Source organism: Vipera ursinii (genome assembly GCF_947247035.1).
Source record: "Vipera ursinii genome assembly, chromosome: 8".
Lineage (NCBI taxonomy): Eukaryota > Metazoa > Chordata > Lepidosauria > Squamata > Viperidae > Vipera > Vipera ursinii.
Window position 1 is genome coordinate 1,691,201 of NC_139519.1, and position 19,889 is coordinate 1,711,089.

Genomic DNA, 19,889 nt, shown 5'->3' on the forward strand with positions numbered 1-19,889 from the left:
CCAGAGGAAGAAGTAATTAAAAAAATATTGGAATGCGCTAAGATGGACAGACTAACTATGAAACTGAAAGACAAAGAAGAAACAGAATACTACCAAAGCTGGAAGTTATTCTACAAATGGCTAGAGGAAAGAACCAAAGAGTAGGAGTTGACTATGTATTAACGTTTTTGAACCCAGACTGCATGCTGGTTGAAAAATTAACATATGTATGTAAGGGGAAAAGAACTAATAAAAAGCTTTAAAAAATGACAGAGGAGGGTCTCAGTTCTCTATGGGCCCCAGACTGAGAGCAGCTCAAGGACTTTGGGAAGCCTCTTCTTCTGGTCCAGAGTCTCCAAGAAGTACCATATTTTCCGGCGTATAAGACGACTTTTGAACCCTTGAAAATCTTCTCAAAAGTTGGGGGGTCGTCTTATACGCCCAGTCGCCTTATACACCGGAAAATCAGTGGGTGGCGTGGCGTCTGGCGGGAGCCGGCAGGGCAGTCCTGCGCACGCGCACACTCCCCGGCTGCTCCTTAGCAGCTGGGGAGTGCGCGCGTGCGCAGGACTGCCCTGCCGACTCCCGTCCGACGCTCTTCGCCCTTGAGGCAGCTGCTGCCTCAAGAGGGAAGAGCCGGCTCGCTCTTCCCTCTTGAGGCAGCAGCTGCCTCAAGAGCGAAGAGCATGGAGCCAGCAGGGCAGTCCTGCGCATGCGCGCACTCCCCGGCTGCTCCTTAGCAGCCGGGGAGTGCGCGCGTGTGCAGGACTGCCCTGCCGACTCCTGTCTGACGTTCTTTGCTCTTGAGGCAGCTGCCTCAAGAGGTTAGAGCCGGCTCGCTCTTCCCTCTTGAGGCTGCAGCTGCCTCAAGATCGAAAAGCGTGGAGCCGGCAGGGCAGTCCTGCGCACGCGCGCACTCCCCGGCTGCTCCTTAGCAGCTGGGGAGTGCGCGCGTGTGCAGGACTGCCCTGCTGACTCCCGTCTGACGTTCTTCGCTGCTGCCTCAAGAGGGAAGAGCCGGCTTGCTCTTCCCTCTTGAGGCTGCAGCTGCCTCAAGAGCGAAGAGCTTGGAGCCGGCAGGGCAGTCCTGCGTGCGCGTGCGTTTGCAGGACTTCCCTGCCGGCTCGCTCTTCTGGCCTCGCTCTTCCGGCAGGGAAGTCCTGCTCCTGTCCGATGCTGCGCTTCCGCCGGGCGGTGCTGGCCGAGACGAGCCAGCAGGCAGCCGCCGTGAGCGCGGGGCTGAGGGGCAGCAGCCCCACGCGTAGCAGCAGCCGCCGGCTCAGCAACAGGTCTGAGCGCAGGAGCCGCACCGCCAGGCTGCCCAGGAAAAGCAGCCACACCGAGAGGCTGCACGCCCAGTCCAGCTCCATGAGGGGCAGGGCGGGAAGCCGGTCAGGAAGAGGGACCGGGAGCCCGGGCCAAGCGCGACTTGGCCGACGGTGAGAGGGAAGCGGCACATGAAAAAGAGGCTGCGGGCGGAGCTGCCCCGCCCTGCACCGAATGGGAGAAGTTCAAGGCCTGGGGGGGAAAGCAGGAGGGGCGCCGGACGTGGCGGGTGGCGGCTGCGCTCCGGGGCTGCCTGCCGCCCGGGAAACGCTGCGTCTCTGGGGCCAGCAGAAGCGCGGGAGCAGTGGGAGGGCCGGCGGGGCCAGTCAGACCTTCGCCTCCTCTGCGACGGACAGGGAGGGCAGGGCATGTAAGTATTTTCCGGCATATAAGACAAAAAACCTTGAAAAACTTCTTAAAAGTAGGGGGTCGTCTTATACGCCGGGTCGTCTTATACACCGGAAAATACGGTATCTGAGCACAACTCAGCCCTCAGGGAAGATATTCAGTGAGGTCCAGCCACAGTCTATTGGCCTCCTATCAGCAATTACTCTGGGGACCCATAACAGAATTTATAGGGGCTCAATGCGAGTCTACTGCTCTGCGGCAGATTAAAAGTGTACCTACGATGACAGGTTACCTTGGGAAGACCTCAGTGAATGATGAGAGGCTTGCAACTGTTGCACAGGGAAAGATGCAAGCAAGCACCTCCAGAACAGAGTCTGGAATTCAAGATGGAATTCAAGTCTGCCTAGCAGGAGGTGGCAGAGCCAGGATTAAGGCCAAGGATAGGTGACTCCAATGGAGAGCCTTGCGCAGACAGGCATCAGTCCCTCCCGTTATCAGCTGCACAGCCATTGATCACAGCTCCCATTTGCCTTGGCTTGGACCCAAGTACTGTGCAGTCTCCTGATGGGACTTCTGGCTTCCCCTCAGTGTCTCATGCCTGGATCTCTTCCTCAGCCTGCTCAGGCATCTGGTTTCCTGTTTATGATGTCTTTCAGACTTGTGGCTTCGATCAACACACTGAATTCTGATAGCGATCTAGATTTTCCCTTTGCCATTTCCCACACTGGCTGTTCTCTGTGCTTGCATCACAAGAAATGCGTCTCTTTTAATTCTCCAATTCTTGGAAATCAGAGGCTGTCACCTTGTTTTCTGGTCCACAGGGATGTGAGTGTGACAAGACTCTCTAAACTCAGTCACAGAATCAGCTGCTGCTTACCTGAAACATGGGCCCTGCTGCACATTCTGGAGACAGCCGAGTATGTCCACTGCTAACACAAAATTGATCCAAGGGTGAGACTGCAGAGACTGATAATGGGGTCAAAATGTCTCAAAGGGGCCTAACCAGTGAACTGCACAGCCATGCAGGTTTTGGGTATTTCTAATACACATTCAGGACATCACTTTTGGCGAGCTATATAAATCTGATTAATAAACCAATCCCAAGCCCATGCTTAGGGCTGTGGTCACCTTCTAGCAAAGCACTCCAGTGGCAAAGCAGTTTGGACTGGCCCTAAGTGGCCGGCGACCCATGAGGGAAAAAACATGAACTAAGAAAAAGATGGTAGTTTCCTTTCTCCCAAAGAGGGTGTCTGCCATTTGGATGGCTGGGAATTTCTTTTCCTGTTTTGACCAGGGAGGTTTCCCTAGTCTTTTGCGAGAGGAGAGGTTCCTAGGACTGGATGCTTAAGCGCATTGAAGAGATTGGTGGGGCCGATGGGGCGAACCCCACAAACCAGCCCTTCCCTTCGCCCACTAGGTACCAGCACCACTTCACTGCAGTCAAAGAGAGCAGATCAGAGCCTGCTCTTCGGGCTTCTCTCCTTGGTCGGATTTCCTAGCCTGGAGAAGGTTAGATTTTAAAAGGCAAACATGAACGAAGGCTGGGGGTTTCCAAAGAAGCTCTTTTGGGATAGGAAGGCTGCCTGTGGCAGATTAATTGTGCAGGACAAAAAAAGGCTGAAAACAATTTGGTCACCAGGGAAGACTCTCCCAGCTCAGCCCCACTCCCCCGCCCCCAGGGCTGGCCCCACTGTCTCTGCTGTTGCCCGAGGATGCTGCCTGTGGCTGGGACATCCGCTCTGCCCGGAGGGCCAGTGAACATCACGGGACACTGGTTGGTTTCTCAATAAGCGTTTATTGAGTTATCTGCAAACTGCTCCCCTGCTCTCCTGTCGACCAATCCTGCACTGGCCACAGGGCTGCTCAGGGCTCCCTGCTGTAGTTATGCTTTAGAAAACTAAATTTTATAATATTCATATTTCATCTTTTGTTATTTTTAGACTCGAAAAAAACAACATGAAAGGAAGCAGGAGAAAACATCAATATATATGTCTGGTGGGATCATGGCTGGCCTATCTGGATGCTTCCACCCGAGATGGCAGGACAAAGGATGAAGAGATGGACAGGAGAATCAGCAGAACAAGAAACTCCACCGGACCTCTGGCCGTAGTCCTTGTTCCATGAGGCACAGCTCTGTACACACTCCAGCCAGTCAGTCCAACCCCTTCAAGGCTTCCGCCTAAGGGCGGCTACCAGCTTTGTAAGCATCTCACTCGCTCTCCATTTTCCTAAGATGAAGTTCAGACACTTCTGAGAATCCTCTAAGTTTAATGGAAATCAGATCTGTTTTAGAACATTTTCAAGCAGCAAAAATGATTTGGGTGGTGACTTGGGGATGGGGAATGGCTGCCTTCATCCTGCAGAGCAAAAGACAGGCAATGTGAGACAAGCCCTGCAGCTCCTCTGAATTGTGACTCTAGCTAATTCCTTGGATCTCTTTTAAACACTGGTGGTAAACTGGTGGGACTTCAGCCCATGTTTGGGATCCTTGGATTCCCAGGCCAGATGTTTCTACTAAGGGCCTCCACACTCATCGTGGCATTCACAATGAAGGCTTGTCTCACAGAAGCCTCTACAAGAGCTGTGGTGCCTCCTTGGCAGCAGCTCTCCAGAAGGCAACGGCTGAGGGAGAGTTCTGGACGGCCTACAGGCGGAGGGGAGTTTGCACGGCCCTCTTCATCCCCTCTCCCAGCCAGTCTTATTCCAGGTTCCTCCTATATGGTCATTTTCACAAGGAAGAAGAAGAGAGCAGAGACAATTCCTGTGAAGGAAAGTTGGCTGCCTGATCCTCTGGTGTCCACAAAAGTCTTCTGCTCTGGCATGAGAGCTGTGGTCAGGGATTTCTGCAAGATAAAAAAACTAGCTTCAGCCTCAGGACCAGCTTTCTTTCAGGAATGGAGATTATGCCCTTCAGAGGTTGGATTGGCATTCATGCCTTTGTGCAATCCTGGCATGGGAGGGAGGGGGAGTATCCCTGCTTCAAAACTAAGCTGAACCATGAATTCACAGAGCATCCTCTGCTCTGCCATTCTCCCACCTTTTAGGAAAGACCATTTGTTTGTTTATAGTAATACACAAATGTTATTATTTGTATAAATAATTCAAGATTTGCAAATATTGTAGAAGGGATGGCAGGACCTGGGGACAGAGTAAAAGGTGGGGATCAGCCTAGAATCCCTACATAACCACAAACAAACTAGGTCCAACCCCCTTTGAATGCCCTTCTGACTCTAAGCACGTGCTGACTGTTAATTGAGAAGATTCCTATGCACAGTTTATTTATTTTATTTATTTATTTTATTTTATTACATTTATATACTGCCCTTTCCCGAAGGACTCAGGGCGGTTTACAGGGTGATTAAAAGCAAAAATACAAAAGTTAAAAACAAATTTAAAAAATTATATTCATCCCTGCATAAGTAAAACCCCAGTTAAAATTAAAATTAAAACTAAAATTAAAATTTTCAGCCTGGGCCAGAGAGCTCAAAGAGCCAGGTCTTCAGGTTCCGGCAGAATGAACGGAAGTCGGGGGCAGTCCTAAGCTCCACTGGCAGCTGCTTCCAAAGGGCAGGCGCACCCACTGAGGAAGGCCCTATCCCTGGGTGTCGTCCGCTGGCAATCTCTTACCGGTGGCACCCTGAGAAGACCCTCCCTGTGGGAGCGCACTGGACGAAGGGAACTTGATGCCGGCAGCAGGTGTTCCCTCAGATATCCCGGACCCAAGCCATTTAGGGCTTTATAGGTCATCACCAGCACCTTGAATCTCACCCGGAGGGCAACCAGGAGCCAATGCAGCTCGCGGAGTAGAGGTGTTACATGGGAGTATCGGGAGACCCCCATCACAACTCGCGTGGCTGCATTCTGCACCAGCTGAAGCTTCCGAGTGGTCCTCAAGGGCAGCCCCATGTAGAGAGTGTTGCAGTAGTCTAAACGGGAGGTCACGAGCGCATGAGTGACTGTGCGTAGGGCATCTCGGTCCAGATAGGGTCACAACTGGCGCACCAGGCGAACCTGGGCAAAAGCCCCCCTGGCCACGGCTCCTATGTGGTCTTCAAAATTGAGTCGTGAATCCAGGAGGACGCCCAAGTTGCGAGCCCTATCAACGGGGGGTAACACCTCACCCCCCATCGTTAGAGATGGAATAGTCTGGTTAACCCGAGATGCCGATATGCACAGCCACTCAGTCTTGGTGGGATTGAGTTAAACTGAACTTTCAGAAATGGACCTGGTCTTTTGTACCTGATGCTAATGCCCCTTCCTTATTTTCCCCACAACAACAACTCTATGAGATGGGTTGGGCTTGTAGGTGCAAGATACCTAGATACATGCAGATGCTTTCATGTATCTGGAGCCAGGTTTAATTTCTGGCAGGGTCACCTGTTAAAAGAGCCCCAGGAAACAAAGGAGCAGAAGCAGTTTCTACTAGTCAGAATCTACCAATCAGAATATACTAGATGAAAGTGTCTAACACTGCCACCCATGCAACCAGCAGAAGAACATAACGTGGCCTTTTCCAAAGATGGAGGAGATATTGTGTGGAGGTTATGCTCAGGATGTGATTTGCTGAAGCCATTATACTTTAGAGTTCTATTAAGTAATGACCTGGATATAGCCAAGAGCTGAGGGCATCTGGCATGCTTGTGATGCGGCAACCTCTTACAGTGGATGATCAGGCAAGGTCCACTCTCAGTTGTGCCTCCCTTTTTCACTGCATTTGGGAGTCCTCACCTAAACAATGCTGGTCAAAGATGTTATAGGGATCTGGCATCGGTTTTCATAGACATCAGCCACTTACCTCTGAGAAGCAAAGACTCTGCTCTTTGGACTGGTTAATCTTTGTTCCACTTTCCTGTGGAGACAGAAGACCTACATTTAGGAGGAGCCCAAGTCAGAGAGTTCCTTCTCTCCGGATATAGTCCTCAATTATAGTTGGTGGAAAGAGAAGATCACAAAGCTTACTCTGATATCCTAATGTACCAAAGGCTACTAACACAGGTAGTCTTCAACTTACATCCAGAAATGGGAGCAGAATTTCTGTCATAAATCTTTGTGCTTGCAAGCCAATTGCCTCGCCTCAGAATTGCAATCACGTAACCACAGGGCTGGTGCAACAGTTGTAAGTGCAAGCACAGATCATAATTTTTCAGAGGCTATCATAACTTTGAATGGTTTTTAAATGAAAATTTATAAGTTGAGGACTATCTGTATTGTTGCTACTTATAACAGCAACGATCCCCAGATCTTAGACACTCCACAGTTGCTCAGCCGGTTCTGGTTTTTTTACTTCCACGGGAGGTCTGGCAAAACAAGAGAGGTGATTGCAGCAAAGACCAAGGAATTGGTGAGTAGCTCAGTTCCTTGGAACCTCTCCAGATAAGGATGGCATGGGAGATTGCCCTCACAAGGCCATTATCTCTCTTCTCCCCCCCACTCTCTTCTGTGGTACTCATCTCTCAAGAGGCAAATCTAGATGGCTTACAGACATACAATTAAAATACACTGTAAAATATTGAAACAATAAATAGTGTTTAAGTGCCAGGAGACAAAAGGATCAGCCATTTTGTTCACAAATGCAGTGGAACCTTTTAAAGGCCACTAAGTTTCCAAACCTCACTTTCTAATCTCCTTGGTAAATTTCTCATTAGCTATTTTTAAGTTATCAGACTTCAGAGCAATGTCAGAAATGCAGGGTGAACCTTTTTTTAATCCTGAACAAAATAAAAATTTAATAAGAATTTAAATAATCTGAAATAAACGTCAAAAAAGTAAATAAGATTTTGATCTTAGAAAGTTATAAATGGATCGAGAGCCAGGTAAAATTGGAATATTGAAACTTTTACAATAAGATTTTGTAATTCATTTATAAAGAACAAAGAGTTTCTCTGTGGGAAACAGGCTCTTGGTTTTTTCAAGGGAAAACAAAGATAATCAATTTCATGATTTCAAAAGCTGGACATTAGAGAAGACTGAAGATTTTAAGTAAAAGAACAATTTACTAAAATGTTATTGAAGAAATGACAGATGTAGAACATTTTAGCTAACAAATATTGAAAAGAGATGTACAACTGACAGGCCAAGAGAATGGCTTAGAAAAGAATGGAATGGAATGGAATGGAATGGAATGGAATGGAATGGAATGGAATGGAATAGAATAGAATAGAATAGAATAGAATAGAATAGAATAGAATAGAATAGAATAGAATAGAATAGAATAGAATAGAATAGAATAGAATAGAATAGAATAGAATAGAATCTGGAAGGGACCTTGGAAGTCTTCTAGTCCAGCCCCCAGCTCAAGCAGTAGAACCTACACCATCCCAGACAGGTGAATGTCCAGTCTTTTCCTGAAAATCTCCAGTGATGGAGCGCCCACAATTTCTGGGGGCAAGCTGATCCACTGGTTGATTGTCCTCACTGTCTGGATGTTTCTCCTTAATTCCAGGTTGCTTCTCTCTTTGATCAGTTTTCAACCATTGTTTCTCGTCCTTCCCTCTGGTGCTTTGGTGAACAACCTGGTCCCTTCTGCATTGTGGCAGCCCCTCAGATACTGGAACACTGCTATCATGTCTCCCCTATTTCTTCTTTTCTTTAGACTAGTCAATGTTCCACTGGATCTATAAAAGAAACTGGCTGACATTTCAATATTTAAAGGGGAACAACCTGCCTCCAGAAGTGGTGAATGCTCCAACACTGGAAGTTTTTAAGAAGAGACTGGCCAGCCATTTGTCTGAAATGGTGTAGGGTTTCCTGCCTGAGCAGGGGGTTGGACTAGATGACCTCTAAGGTCCCTTCCAACTACTTCTTCTTCTTCTTCTTCTTCTTCTTCTTCTTCTTCTTATTATTATTATTATTATTATTATTATTATTATTATTATTATTATTATTATTATTATATAAAAATGACAAACTAAAGGACTAACCTGGATAATTTTTTTGTATTGGATTTTTGAAATATTAAAGACTTGAAGAACTTTGTACAATGGGACAAAGAAGAAACAAAGATAAATCAAATCAAATACATGATGATATTTAAATGAACTAAAGATTAAGACTGTTAGAAGAAATATAAAATTGGTTTATTTGTTCAAAGTTAAAATAAGATGTTGCTCCTGACAACCCTTTATGGATTTTCTGTTAACACAAGAACTGAAAAGATAAATGATTATGGATTTGTTTATATAGATAAGAGATGAAGGATGAAGAGGTAAATGTTTGTAACCTCAAAGGTTATAAAAAGTCACTGAATTTATTTATATTTGTTGTGATAAAGGTTGGAAATCACTTCTTTTTTTATTTTTTATTTTTATTCCTATTTTTCTTTCTTTCCCCCCCTTTTTTTGCACTTTTTACCCCTTTCTATTCTTTTTTAAGCTTAGTTTGTATTAGATTTTACTATTATAATAATAAAAATCCTTAATAAAATTACAGACACAAACAGACACCCCCCCCCAAAAAAAACACCAAATAAGGTTTTGATTTAAGAAAGAATAAGTATCTGGATAAATCTGGAATATTGTCTTCTACTATAGGATTTTGGAGTTAATTGTAAAAAAATAAAAGCTCCTCATGGGAAACTGACTTATTTTCAACTTCCTGGCTATTTGCAAGTCATAACAAGAAAAGTGATGGTTTTAGAAACTGGATGCGAGAGGGGAAAAAAGATTTTAAGCAGAAGCAAAAAAAAACCAAACAAACCCAAAAAAGCCTTTTCTTGATGTCAGTTTATATCAGGATTTACAAAATGACAAAAAAGGCTATAATGTTGGAAATAGTAAAGAAGATCTTTGAAGAATGGAGCCAGAATTAGTAACTATAATATCAATGCTATCAATAATGACATCTATGATTAGACTATGTCTTAAAAAGTTTAATGAAGAAATGGCTGATGTGGAACAAATGTTATCTGAGAAGACGGAGAAAGTACCAAAAGTGGAATGACGAATGACAGGCCAAGAGAATAACCTGGAAAAGGACGCTTTGTTGGATATACGAAAGAAACCAGCTGAAGTCTTAAAAATTAAAAGGGTAATACAAATGAAAAACCAAGAGAATAACCTGGAAAATGGTTTCTTATTGGAACTAGAAAAGAGATTGGTTGAAGCCTTGAAGAAACCTGTGTGATGAAATAAAGAAAAAGAGAAATCAAATCCTATGACAATATTTGATTGAATTAAAGATTAAGACTATTAGAAGTAAAAGGAAAGAATATAATGTTGCTTTATTTGATCAAGGCTAAGACTTCTTTGCAATGTTCTGCCAACCCTTTATGAACTTTTTGCTGACACCAGAACTAAAAAGGTGACATTTTAATGGTTTGTTTATAGATAAGCGAAGGGAAACTGAAGCGATAAATGTTTGTAACATTTGAAATGATGCAGTTAATAAATTTGTTTCTAGTTATTTTTCTATTGTAATGAAATTTTTTAATAAAAATTATATTTTAAAAAGTATAGTTTTTTAAGCCAAAGACGAAAATGCCACATGGAAATATTTCTCATGTATTTCCTGTGATTGCCCATTTCCCCCCCCCTCCAGTGACCTCCCCACAGATCTATCACTGGCCTCAACTGTTTTCCTTTAGGAAAGCTGGTCCAGCTGCCCGAGGCTCCACCGAGCCACATTTTCTTATGATGCTTGGTGGCCATTCTTGTCTTTTGTACTTACAGTATGTATTATGAGGGGCCCTTGGCGCTCTCTGATCTTGCTTGTTTTCTTGCAGACGTTTCATTACCCTAACTAGGTAACATCATCAGTGCTAATAAGGAGTGCCGTTCATTGTCTCTTTATCTTGTGGGGTCTTGCCTGTCGGGGGGGCGGTCTTTGGGATTCTTTGGTTGGGCTGTTTACTAAATGGCTCTTTTTTTCAGTTACTCCTTACTAGCACCTCATTTCAACCCTGAGCTACAAATATTCTCCTTCATTTGTATTGTATATGTTTTAATGTTGTGTATGGGGATACTTAGTTTGTTGTACATCACCCACAGTCATATTGTGTGAGTTGGGTGGCCTTATGAATCTAATTAATAAATGAATCAATAAACTTCCTATCAATTTATTTCTTTACTTATTTAGAGAACCTCTCTGGGTACCCATCTCAAACAATGATTCTGGAAAAAGAAGCAATAAAAACAGGATAAAACTAAATCACTTTTCTCCCCAGGCACCAGATTCAGACCCAGCTTAATCCCCCTCCTAAACCAACATTTAAACAGCAGTGCAGTCAGTGAGTGAGTGCCTGTTACTCGTCCCAGCTTCTGCCAACCTAGCAGTTCGAAAGCACATAAAAATGCAAGTAGAAAAATAGGGACCACTACGGTGGGAAGGTAACAGCGTTCCATGCGCCTTTGGCGTCTAGTCATGCCGGCCACATGACCATGGAGACGTCCTCGGACAAACGCTGGCTCTTCGGCTATGAAACGGAGATGAGCACCAGCCCCTAGAGTTGGAAACGACTAGCACGCATGTGCGGGGGAACCTTTACCTTTACAGTCAGTGAAGGAGACCCCACTGGGTCCATTGCCTATCTCCTGCTCCTATCATGTCATGTGTAGACTTCCGTTGCTCTCCTTCCAGCTCACAAAAAAGGATCAGTCTCCCATCCTTCATCTGCTTTTGAATAAGATCTTCACATAAATTCATCACGAACACCCGGAATGAGATTTATGTCTAGGCCATGGAAGTTGGCATCACAAACCCATATTGTTATGAGTAAAATTTCCTGCACCTTCCATGAATTATTGCATAGACCTCTGGGAGAACTTGCAATGCCTTACCTCAGCGGAGACGCATGTGGTGCTCACGCCTGTGTTACTGCCAAAGCTGCTGTCATTTACGTTGTAGGACAAAGACGAAGCCCTTCCTGCTAAGGGAGGCAGGGTGGGGAGTGGTGGCGGGAGGGCCTTGGGGAAGGAGGTCAGGTCAGTGCCATTTCCAAAGGCCTGAATCGCATTTCCTGAGGAGGAGGAGGGGGAGGAGAAGGAAGGAAAAGAGAGTTATGAAAGAACTCTTCTTAGAGAGGCCTCCCCCACACTTTAGTAAACTGGACCGGGCCTTGTTTCTTCTGCCGCTAGCGCCACTTGTTGTCAATGTGCTCAGCCCACCCCTGGCCCAGGCCCAGGATCCCCTGAAGGCCATTCTCCCCTGCAGTGGGCACTGGGGAACAGAGTTGTGTGTCTTCCTTAGGCATCAAGAGCAGTTTTGCCAGTTCAACGGATCTGCCAAACCCCCCCCTCCCCTAAAGAACAGAAGCCCTGGGGCGGCTGCGAATAAGCAGGGAACCGACAACCCCAGGAACTGGTTCCATCCTTAGGACCTAATGTGCCCAGGCTCCTCTGGCTTGTCAGCCTATTTTTAAACAAGCAGAAGCAGCTCTCCTGCCTTCTCTTGCAAAGCAACAGCAACACTGGCCATCTGTGGGGCAGGGGAGGAATCAGGCTACCCCCCACTCCAGCAGGGTCACACTGAGCTTCCCAGGGCACTTAATGCAGGCAAGCATCTGCCTGTTTTGAAAGGCCAGGAATGCTTGCTAAAGATCATGGCCACTGGCAAAAGCTGCGGTAACGGTCCTGAGACCCCCCCACTCTCCCCTCCTCTCATGACAAGACGACCCCAGTTCTGCCACCTTCTCTTCTTCTTGCAACAGTGGCAAAGCAGGCAGGCAGGGCTTCTCCCTACCGTAGATTTCATTGTTCTGCTGAGATGTGTCAATCAGCTGAGCAAATTCAGCCCATTAACTCCAAGAGGGAGAATTTTAGCCCTCCCGAACCTGGCTTTGCATAGGGCAAACTCTGTTTTTCTTCATGTCTGATTCTCAGAGACTGCCTGGACAAGTCTAGTGGACAAGCAGAGATCCAGCCTGGAGGAATTTCCTGAGATTAAGAACTAAGAGTGGGACAGCCTCCCAGAGTTGTAGGTGCTCCATCACTGGAGGTCTTCCAGAAAAGATAGGACAGTTACTTGTCCAGAACGGTATAGAGTCCCCTGCTTGAGCAGGGGGTTGGTCTAGAAGACCTCCAAGGTCCCTTCCAACTCTGTAATTGTATGATCATATGAGTGCAGGTCCCTGCAGTTTCCTTGGCAAGGAAGTGCACTGCCGTTGCCTCCTTTCCAGGATTGGGAGAAAGTGACTGGCCCAGGGTCACCCAGCTGGCTTTCTGCCTAAGGTGGGATTAGAACTCACCATCTCCTGCCCTCTACCCTGCTGCCTTCACCAGAACACCAAACTGACTCTCTGAGTTCTAGACTAGCAGAGATTTTTTTAAAGTAAAACATAAAAGAACTTCAGGCTCTGATTTAAGACCCACACCTGGAATGGATAGCAGGTCACGATGAGACCGGCTCTCCTCATGAAGGCCTTGGCAGAGGGTTTAAAACTGGGATTAAGGCAGAAGAACAGCTAAACCACTCCTCTCTCTGACCCCCACACATGCAACCCAAGCATGCAACCCCCTTCCCCACACACGTACAAACCCTGGCCAGACGGAATGGTGGGGAAGGGGTATGCCTCCTAAAGCCAAGGAAACTTGGCTGAACCACAGAAAGGCCAGGAATGGCTCTCCAGCAGGGCACAAAGGATGGACACACACACACACACACACACACACACACACACACACACACACCTCCCACAAGGAAAGGGCCTGGAGGAAGCCCTGCTTAGGATGGGCCCCAGAATCCAAGGGAGGCTTACGGAGACAAGCGTTTTCGGTGAAGTCCTTCAGGAATTTCTCACATTCCTCCTCCATGTTGCCACTCCCTCGGCAGGAGCACCACAGGGAGACCACTGGGCGGCTGAAGCTTGCATCCACATAGTTGGGGGTAAGGTCCAAACCTGTTGCAAAGGAGGAATGAGGGTCTCCAGGGCATCCGAAGGGAGCTTCTGATTCAGCTATGGAGGGTTAGGGTCTTCCGGGACGATCCCCTGCACAGGAACGCTCTCTGCACCCAGCCCAGCCCAGCCCAGCCCCACCCCCCGAGTCTTCAACACCCTCCTTTTGCCATACCACCCTCCCTTCCTCGCCACTCAGCCGCTCAGGTGAACCACACAAGCTCAGTCTCTCTACTGAAAATCCCAAAATAACATGTGGTTGCTAAATTCACTTTTAGATAAAATGTGGATAAGTTAAGGAAAGATAAGCAATACATCAATTTTATAATTCCTATTCTCCTCCTGCTCCTTTTCACTTTAAATAATAAGTGGCTAAAGGCTATATCCACACATTACTAACATCTTTATTTTTAGTGTACAATGTAGAACAAAATTTTTATTTTAGAAGCAGACAGCATTATAGCATACATTATATATGATTCCAATGTTCACATAATTTATTTTAATTCATAGCTCTTAATTCATACTTCAGTATTACTGTTGCGTAGTTCTGTTTATATCTTTTTGTGTTGGTGAAAGATTGCAATAAAGACTTGTCAAAGAGAAGAAGGAGAAGGGAGGGAAAATAAAAGGGACCCAGACAGGATATTTAAGCTGGACATAATCACCAAGGGGGTGAATCAGGAGGTACCTGGAGAAAGAGGCAGAGCCCCACTTGGGCCTTCTGCAGACAAGGGAAACCAAATGCACCCGAGAGGCCTTGGATGACTCGGCCAGTAAAAGAGGTCAGAAAAGTGGGGGGCTCCAAGAGATGCTGGCGAGCGATGGGGAGGAAGAACCCCTTGCTTTGTTTCAGACTCCTCCCCGTAACAGAGAGGACCCCGAACCCACAATTGAGGGAAGGCAATGCAAGAGAAGCAGAGAGAGGAAGGCTGTTGTGGCTGTTGCGAATGAGGTTCCAGACAAGACCGACTGCAACCCACCCCCAAACCTATAAAATATAGAATGGCAACCAATATGGTAATTAAACCAGGGCTTTTCAACCTTTTCACCTACTGTACCACTTTTAGGATATGGCAACATCCGAGTACCACCAGTCACCTAACAAGGTGTCAAAAACTTGCTGACACCCCCCCCAAAAGGAAAAAAGTGATGTACAGGTAGTCCTCGACTTACAACAGTTCCAGCTGATCAGTGCTTCTTCTGGGCTCAGCACCGAGTTCTAGCTGGAGCATGGCGCTAATCATGGTGCTTCCACTGAGCCCTGACAGCCCTGAAGAAGTGCTGATCCTGGCGCTTTCGCTGAGCCCTGACAGCCCTGCAGCTCCAGCCATCTCTCGCTCAGGCTTGTGTGATGCTGCCACTGGTTCAGCTCATTTCCGTACCCCACTACCACTTTTCTAGGATGGTTGCGTACCACCTACCAGGTGCCAATGTACCACAGGTGGTACCCATACCACTGGTTGAAAAGCCCTGAATTAAACTATCCAAAGAGAGCTCAAGTCAAGTGGCCCCTCACTGCCAGGTCTTAACGGCCTTCCTAAAGACAGAAAAATTGGGAACTGTTGTCTGATGGGGGGATCATTCCAGAGCACACACTTTCTAGGGCAAAGTTTAAAAGAAGGGCCCGGGAGCACACTCTCCCCATGGGACCGTGTGGGGCAGGCAGATGTTCTTGGCCCAAGATGCTCCCGCAAGTAGCCCAGTCCCCCCCATGCAGGGTTGACCTTCAGTGATCAGCAGTGCCTTGAACTGCACCCTCGACCCTGCTTGGAGCCAGTGCAGTTTGCAAAGTCACCTGGGCGCAGCGAGCAGAGCCTAACTGCTGCTGCAGTCTACCGACTGAAGCGTCTTCTGGGTGGTTTACAAGGGTAGCCCTACGCAGAATGTGTGGCAATAGCCCAATCAGGAGGTGACCAAGGCATGAGTTACCAAGAGCAAAAATACTGGGTCCAGGAATGGGCACCTCTGAGACACGAGGGGCAGCTGTGCAAAGACCCTGGCCAGAGCTACTGCTTTTCAAGCAGCAGCTGTGAAGGCCACCCTATCCAGAGCCAAAGATAGGCACTCCCTCAACTCCTGGATAAAGGGAGCCAAGACCCATGCTGCTCAGTCTTGGCAAGGATGAACTGCAAGCTGACCTTCCCTAACCAGACCTTCACAGGCTCGACACCAGGATGGCTCTCCCAGCATTGTATCCCAGTCTGAATCTGGCTGCTCCGGGGCCCTCTGAAGCTGGAGGCTGACTGAAGATTGATGATGGGATGAAGACTGTCCAGATTGGCTGGACCCAAGGACGGGTACAGTAGTAACCTCCTTACTTGACCCTCTCCTGGTCTATAAGACTTACCTATCAGGCCAGCGTAGGCATCCAGGCACGCCTGGTAGTTGCCCCTGGAGCAGCTGGTGAAAGCTGGGCAGTTGGCGTGGAAATCTGCCAGTCTTGACCTGCCAATTAGAAGAGACAGTTAGAATTAGGGAAGATCTGCTCTTGGCCTTGTGTTCTGAGCAAAAGGAGGAAGTTGGGGAGTTGGAAAATTCTCACCCGCTTTGTCACACTTTTGAAATCCTATTTCCTTCTTTCCACCTGGGTGTGGGAATGGTTTCTGCATCCATGGTCTTCTTCTGAATGAGGCCACCAACCTGGCATGTACACCTGAGCCCTTTTCTTTCTCTTGGAGATGTGTCCACTTGGGTGGGGAAAGGAGGTCCAGGGAGCCGTAAGTCTATTTTGAGCAACGTCTGAGCTGCTAAATTCTGTGGCCAGGTTGATGATGGAGCCCCTCTCTGAGGCGTTGATTTGCCCCGAGATAGCAGTCTGGAGTGATTCAGGAAGTCATGGACCTCCTGGGGGTCCTTATGGGTGAGTTCAGGCTTTTTTTGGGGGGCTATTGTGAAGCAATCTGAGTGTGAAGGATATTAGGACATACTTTTTGCCAGTGTCTGATAACTGTCTGGTTGCTTTATGGCCAGCCAATGCTACTCCCTCCTGCAGGGCGGTTGGACATTAACTCACCCCAGACGACGGATGGGTTTCAGAAGGAGTTTGAGGTTTTTACTGAGGTTCTGGTGGGCAGTTCAACAAAGGCCTTAGCTGTCATGTATCATGGATGCGTAACGAGGAACTTGGGTTAGATTGTTCGTATGTAGATCTCAAGGGCTCCCTCATTTTTTTGAGGAGTTCCAGGAGAGGAAACATCAGAAAAGACACTTAGAACATTCTGTTATCTGAGAAATACCTGAACTTATAACTCCTAAAAAAGACCGGATCCTCAGAACTGTTAATCTGTCTACTGCCTTTAGATTTACACCCTTCAGTGTACACCTAAGACCTCTCAGAAGATGGCTGAGCCCAAATGGTGGTGAATTCATTTTTTAAGTGACCAGATTGTTTTGCCTCTTGACGGAAATACTCAAGAATTTAATTTAATTTAATTGGATTTATATATCGCCCTTTCTGGAAGGACTCAGGGCGGTTTACAGGGTAATTTAAAACAAGAAATACAAAAGTTAAAAACAATTAAAAATAATTACAACAGTCCCTGAAAAAGTAAAAAACCCCAATTAAAATTAAAATTAAAATTAAAATTAAAATTCTCAGCCTGGGCCAGAGAGCTCGAAGAGCCAGGTCTTCAGGTCCCTGCAGAATGAACGGATGTCGGGAGCAGTCCTAAGCTCTACGGGCAGCTGGTTCCAGAGGGCAGGCTGAGAAGGCCCTCCCCCTGGGTGTTACCCGCCGGCAATCTTTTACCGGCGGCACCCTGAAAAGACCCTCCCTGTGGGAGCGCACTGGACGAAGGGAACTTGATGCTGGCAGCAGGTGTTCCCTCAGATATCCCGGACCCAAGCTATTTAGGGCTCTATAGGTCATCACCAGCACCTTGAATCTCACCCGGAGGGCAACCGGAAGCCAATGCAGCTTGCGGAGTAGAGGTGTTACATGGGAGTATCGGGAAACCCCCATCACAACTCGCGCGGCCGCATTCTGCACCAGCTGAAGCCGAGTGGTCCTGAAGGGCAGCCCCATCTAGAGAGCGTTGCAGTAGTCCAAACGGGAGGTCACGAGCGCATGAGTGACTGTGCGTAGGGCATCTCGGTCCAGGTAGGGTCGCAACTGGTGCACCAGGCGAACCTGGGCAAAAGCCCCCCTGGTCACGGCTCCTATGTGATATTCAAAATTGAGCCGTGAATCCAGGAGGACGCCCAAGTTGCGAGCCCTATCAACGGGGGGGGTAACACCTCACCCCCCATTGTTAAAGATGGAATAGTCTGGTTAACCCGAGATGCCGATATGCACAGCCACTCAGTCTTGGCAGGATTGAGACAAAGCCTGTTTCTCCCCATCCAGACCTGGACCGCCTCCAGGCAATGGGACATCATGGCGAGGGCATCGCTGGGTTGGTTCGGGGTGGAGAAAAAAAGTTGGGTATCATCAGCGTACTGATGATACCCCACCCCAAAACCATGAATGATCTCACCCAGCGGCTTCATGTAGATGTTGAACAGGAGGGGAGAGAGAACCGACCCCTGAGGAACTCCACAAACAAGAGGCCTCGGGGTGGATCTTTGCCCTCCCGTCAACACCGATTGCAAGCGGCCCAGAAGATAGGAGGAGAACCACCGTAAAACTGCCTCCCACTCCCAACCCCCTGAGACGCCGCAGTAGGATACCATGGTTGATGGTATCAAAAGCCGCTGAGAGATCTAATAGGACTAGGACAGAGGAACAACCCCTGTCCCGAGCCCGCCAGAGATCATTCACCAGTGCGACCAATGCTGTCTCCATGGCTGCCTTATCACTTCTTAAAAACCTCTAGTGATGGAACACCCACAACCTCTGGAGGGAAGCCATTCACTGGTTAACTGCTCTCTCGTTTGACCTTTTGCTCTTTTGAACCTCTGTTATCTAGTAAGTGTCCCTCTTGCTCTGTCCAAAACAGCTGGTGACAGGTGGGCTCCTCACTTTTTCCACCCCCTCATCCTGTCCACCCTGCCAGAAGAGCAATCAAATCTTCATGTGAGTGAACTTCTGGATGGACTCACTTTGACACAGAGCTCCCATTCTCTCTGGAAAATTAAATGCTCCAGGCAGTTGCCAGGCTGAAATGTCTGGGTGTGCCCACTTTATCTGAAAGCAGCACATGGACAATGAGCCCGCCAGAGATCATTCACCAGCGCAACCAATGCCGTCTCCGTGCTGTGTCCGGGCCTGAAACCCGATTGGTACGGGTCCAGATAATCAGTTTCCTCCAGGAACAGAGGAAGCTGATGCGCCACCACACTCTCAACAACCTTCACCAAAAAGCGAAGGTTGGAGACTGGACGATAATTATTTAAAACAGCCGGATCCAGGGCAGGCTTTTTGAGGAGGGGTCTCACCACCGCCTCCTTTAAGGCGGCAGGGAAGACACCCTCCTTCAAAGAAGCAGTTATTACTGCCTAGAACCAGCCTCGTGTCTCCTCCCGGGCCGCATAAACCAGCCAGGAGGGGCACGGATCCAACAACAGGTGGTGGAGCTCAGCCTCCTCCTGATCCTGTCCACATCATCAGGGGAAACAGGATCGAACTTAGTCCAGATAACATCCTCAAGACCGTCCGATTCCTCCACGTCAGACTCCGCCCAGTCAAAGTCCAGGCCGGCCCGGATCTGAGCGATTTTGTCCGTCAGATGATGACTAAACCCCTTGGCCCGTCCCTGTGAGGGATCCTCCCTCACCTTCTTGTTAAGGAGGGAGCGAGTCACCCTAAACAGGGCGACCGGGCGATTATCTGCGGACACGATGAAGGCAGCGAAGTAATTAGACTTCGCCGTCCTCATCGCTGCAAGATAAGACCTTATAAAGGTTCTTAGCTGCAATCGGTCAGATTCGGACCGGCTGGACCTCCAACCGCTCTCTAGACCCCGTCTCCGACGCTTTATCTCCCGGAGCTCCACAGAAAACCATGGAGCCCAGTGGGATCTGCGCCGGGTCAGAGGTCGTGAGGGTACAACAGTCAAGTGCCCTGGTGGCTGCCCTTTCCCAGGCATCCACCAAGGCATCGACTGGGCTGTGGGTGAGGGCGATGGGTATAGAACCAAGCGCCATCTGGAACCGTTTCGGGTCCATTAGGCGCCTGGGGCGGAACCACCTGCTCGGTTCCGCCGCCCAGTGGTGGGGGGTGGCATAACGGAAGACCAGCCGCAGGAGGTGATGATCTGACCATGACAGGGGAACAATGGTTGGAGAACCCCCTCCCAGATCATCCGACCACTGTCCAGATAGGAACACCAGGTCGAGGGTGTGACCCCCCACATGAGTTGGGCCCTGAATTACTTGGGTCAGGCCCATGGCTGTCATGGAAGCCATGAACTCCCAAGCTAACTCAGACGACCCTCCCAGTGAAGGCAAGGTGAAGTCCCCCAGAACT

At 48.1% G+C, this 19,889-nt stretch overlaps 1 protein-coding gene across 1 annotated transcript in view; it reads right to left on the minus strand.

Moving 5' to 3' along the window:
- Positions 1–3,439: 3,439 nt before the first annotated feature.
- GFRA2 (GDNF family receptor alpha 2) overlaps positions 3,440–19,889 on the minus strand; it is a 38,918-nt gene continuing 22,468 nt past the window's right edge. The window contains exons 5-9 of the mRNA XM_083368679.1: positions 15,831–15,928; positions 13,343–13,483; positions 11,427–11,605; positions 6,449–6,502; positions 3,440–4,496 (exon numbers count right to left, since the gene is read on the minus strand). Of these exons, the coding sequence (XP_083224805.1) occupies positions 4,368–4,496; positions 6,449–6,502; positions 11,427–11,605; positions 13,343–13,483; positions 15,831–15,928 (601 nt within the window). The 3' untranslated portion in view covers positions 3,440–4,367. The remainder of the gene's footprint in view (positions 4,497–6,448; positions 6,503–11,426; positions 11,606–13,342; positions 13,484–15,830; positions 15,929–19,889) is intronic.